Below are 3,673 nucleotides of genomic sequence, written 5' to 3' on the forward strand. Positions count from 1 at the left end.
TGCTGGGGCCCGCGGCAGCCTGCTGGACTTCTTCAGGCTGCGCTCATCTCGCAAGCAGGGACCAGCAGGCGAGGGTGAGGGCGAAGGCGCGGTGTCCTTGCTTGCCGGGGCTGACGGGGCACAGCGCCCGCCCCCCAGCAGCATGACTTTCCTGCCCTCGGCCCGGCAGCCGCACCCTCCCGAGAGTCCTGGCTTCCTCCGGGGGTGCTCCCTATGGGGCAGCCGCCGCTGGAACCTCTTCGGGGGCAGCGGCAGGAGCAGCCCCGGCCCCAGGAAGAACTTCAGCTCCCTGCGCAAAAGCTTCAGCTTCCGCTTGCGCCGGGGCCACGAGCTGCGGCGCTCGGAGTCGGGGGGCCTCCTGCGCCCTGCGCGTCTCCGCACCAAGAGCGAGGGAGATGCCAGCTCGCTGCACACCTGCCCCAGCAAGCGGGACCTGCTCTACCCGGAGCTGGCCAGGGTCGGGGGCAGGCTGCATGCTGACCCTGGGCAGGCGGGGGGACTCTGGAGACTCCTCACAAGCCGCTTCCGAAGGCGAGAGCGCGGCAGCACTGGCAGCGTGTGCCCCAAGGACGCCCACGGCGGTGCTGAGCCCATCCTCCTGGGCAGCGGTCCACTGCGAGCGCTGGGTAAGTGAGCGCAGGAGCGGTGCTGGCCTGGTGAGAGCCCCTCTGTGCCCACGGGGTCTGCAGGGACGGGTGGCCCTGGCCCGTCCCAGCCGAGGTCCTGGGCTGGGCACAGGCACCCATTTGCGTCCCTATGCTCTGCGGGGTTTGTGCTCAGGAAAGTTCGGCTGTAGTGAGGTAGCGTGAGTGTTCATGGGGCTGTTTTCGCACTCCAGCACCTGGTGGCCATGGGCACCACTGTTGTCGGTGCTGAAGGAGCCGCAGCATGGCTAGCTGGGAGGAGATGCTCTGGGGGTCTGGGTTCCCTTGCCAGCCAGACACCTGGGAGCTGAGTGCGTGTGTCCCATGTCCTTCTTGCCCTGATGGTGTCCCAGCAAGGGCAGGGAGAGCTGAGCCTCATGCAGTGGCGTCAGGGGAGCAGAGGGAACTGAAACTCCGTGGGAGGAGGAGAGGGGTCCTGTTAGTGGGCTCCCGAGCAAGTGTTGAACTATTTGGGAGCTTGCCAGAGCAGAGGTGCAGAGCAGCAGGAGGGGGTTGGGGAGCACAGAAACGTGCCTGCATCTCCCTCCTGTAAGCAGCTACCTGGTGCCAGGCTTTGTCTGGGCAGTGCTCTGCCAGGGTCTTCCCTGGGGCCAAGTGGAGGCTGTGTGTTCGGGAGCTCGGCAGTGCTCACTAGGTGCGGGCCAGCCTGCAGAGAGCAGTGGTGACATCTGGAGTGATGTGGCAGAGGGACAGAGGGCAGGACTGGCTGGGGAGGAGAGACAGGACCCCCATGGGGACTGGCAGCTGAAGCAGCCGTTAGGTGCTTGACTAGCTGGTGTTTGACCTTACTGCAGTGGGCTGTTCCCGCATGCCAGAGCTGCCCGGGTGTGCGGGGGCCTCTGAGGGGGCCACGCTGCCTGTGCCTCTGTGCCCCATACTGTTCTCTGGCCCCACAGCGTGCCCGGCCCGGCCCTGCAGAAGTGAACATATGGGTGAGTCCTGCTGCCTGGCAGGGTCTGGGAGGCGAGAAGAGCATCCACAGGCTTTTTAAGGCATTGAACGCTGGCCTGCACGCACAGAGCTGGGGGCTGGGCTGGGCCGGGACCTGCCGCTCTTGGGGAGGCAGGGCAGCCGTTTTCTGGCGCCTGCAAGCCTCTCTGGGTTTCCATCGCTCTGCTCTGGGAGTCTAGGCATTGTGGAGGCAGTTCCCTGACTTGGCTCATGTGCCAGAGGGATGGATTGTAGCTGGCAGGCTCCCCAAGAAATCCGCATGCTCCTAAGGCAGCGGCTGTGCAGAGGAGCTTTGTGCCCAGGACGCTTTCCAGGAGGGCTGGGCTCCAGGGACCAGCACAGGAGCAGCACTGCTGGCAGCCTGAGCTTTGCTGCTGTGCAGGTGCTGTGCAGGGAGCTCAAGGGGCTCGTTCCTGCCAGTCCCCCTTGTCCCTGGGGCTCGCTGTGTTCCAGGGAAGGTCCTGGAGGGTCTGGGTGGGTGGCCAAGGCTGCCTTTGCATGCTACGAGGCAAAGGGACAGGATACTGCTGCTGTGCTCCCCTGTGGTGTGCTCCTCCCCGGGGGGCCGTGCCGCTGCCAGGGGTGCCCGAGGCCGAGTGCAGGGTGCTGGCTGGGTGGTGGGAGGTTCCCAGGCGAGGGGAGGCTGCTCTCATTGCTGGGGAATGTGGGTGTATCCGGGCAGGGAGGGCTGGGCCCTGCCCATGCAGCGGGGGGCCTGTTGCTGCTTGCTGGTGGCTTCCAGCAGGAGCTGCGCCAGCAGCAGCCGGCCCAGTGGCCACATTCCCAGGGGAGCAGCTGAGGTTGAGTGCTTGTGTTGGTGTCCTCACTCCTTACCTGGCTGCTCTGCTGGGACAGGTAGGGGCTCCCTTTAGGTCCACCTGCTGGAGAGCCTTCTGAGGCTTCACTGGGGAGTGCCGGAGAGGGCTTGGAGCCCACTCTAGCAGTGACCAGCCAGCTAATGCGAGACCACTGCTTGTCAGGGTGGTTAGCATTTGCCACCGTGGCTTGTACTGGAGGCACAAGCTCAGGGATGACCTTTCCAGACTGCCTCTGGGACTGTGGCTCATTGCGGCAGAGCGAGCCCCACTTGCTGGAGCTGCAAAGTTCACACTTTGGTTTGGTCTTTGCTTAGAACACCATTTTTGCCATTGTCTGCCTGGTACCCAGTACAGGCAGTACAGGCCTCTGTACCCAGTTGAGCTATGTCCTCCTGGGGTCAATGAGATGTGAAGAAGCAGCAGTGAAGTCTGCAGACCAAAGCCGCTGTTGCTTGTCCTGTCTTATGTCCCGTCTCCCCATTGTCTCTCCGCTCAGTGCGTTAGTCTGTGGGCTCTGGCTCACTCTGGTGGGAGCTCTGAGCCTCTAAGCCAGGACATCCTAGATTGTAGGTGCACAACCTTACTACTGCTCCAACATGGACTTGCTGGATGTGGCAGCTTAGGAGATCTCTGCCTGGTTCCTATTTCAGACTTGCAGGCCAATAGTGTTTCTAACACCCTCTCAACATTTCAAAAACTTTGATGCTTTGTGCTAGTGCTGCCCACCTTAGCCCTAGGAAAGCTGCTGGTACAGTCCCAACACGCCCTCCCGAGGGGGTGCAGCTGCAGTTGCGGTTATCAGCTCTTTGGAAAAGCTGGATATATGAGTCCAGGCAGAGATCCAAGCCAACGCTGCTACCCTGTTTCCAGTACCTGGAGTATTTTGTTTATAGCAAGCTGAGATATCCATCCAGCGCTGCACTTGGCTATGTAGACATACCCAAGGGCCAAAAAGACCGGCCCACCAGAGAGTCAGGAGGATGGTCTCAGTGCTGCTCCCCCAGCCCTGCTGAGACCTCCTTTGGACTGTGTGGGTAACATTCACTCCCTGCTGATGGAAGGGTTCAGCCTGGACCAAGCACAGGGAGGGGTGATCAGGGGAATGCAGAGTTTGTTACCCAAAAAAAACTTAAAGAGCTGGTGTTTGTGTAGCAGGATGAAGGCTGACAGGGTGTCGTGGTTTAACCTCAGTCGGCACTGGAGCACCACACAGCCGCTTGCTTACTCCCCCCCTCTTCC

At 62.0% G+C, this 3,673-nt stretch overlaps 1 protein-coding gene across 1 annotated transcript in view; it reads left to right on the plus strand.

Annotated features, from left to right (window-relative positions):
- Window positions 1-142: 142 nt before the first annotated feature.
- Window positions 143-3,673, plus strand: part of AGAP3 (ArfGAP with GTPase domain, ankyrin repeat and PH domain 3) — a 115,332-nt gene continuing 111,801 nt past the window's right edge. The window contains exon 1 of the mRNA XM_009277111.1: window positions 143-626. Coding sequence (XP_009275386.1) covers window positions 143-626 — 484 coding nt within the window. The remainder of the gene's footprint in view (window positions 627-3,673) is intronic.

The sequence above is a fragment of the Aptenodytes forsteri genome, unplaced genomic scaffold (genome assembly GCF_000699145.1).
Source record: "Aptenodytes forsteri isolate BGI_AS27 unplaced genomic scaffold, ASM69914v1 Scaffold466, whole genome shotgun sequence".
In the NCBI taxonomy this organism is placed as follows: Eukaryota; Metazoa; Chordata; class Aves; order Sphenisciformes; family Spheniscidae; genus Aptenodytes; species Aptenodytes forsteri.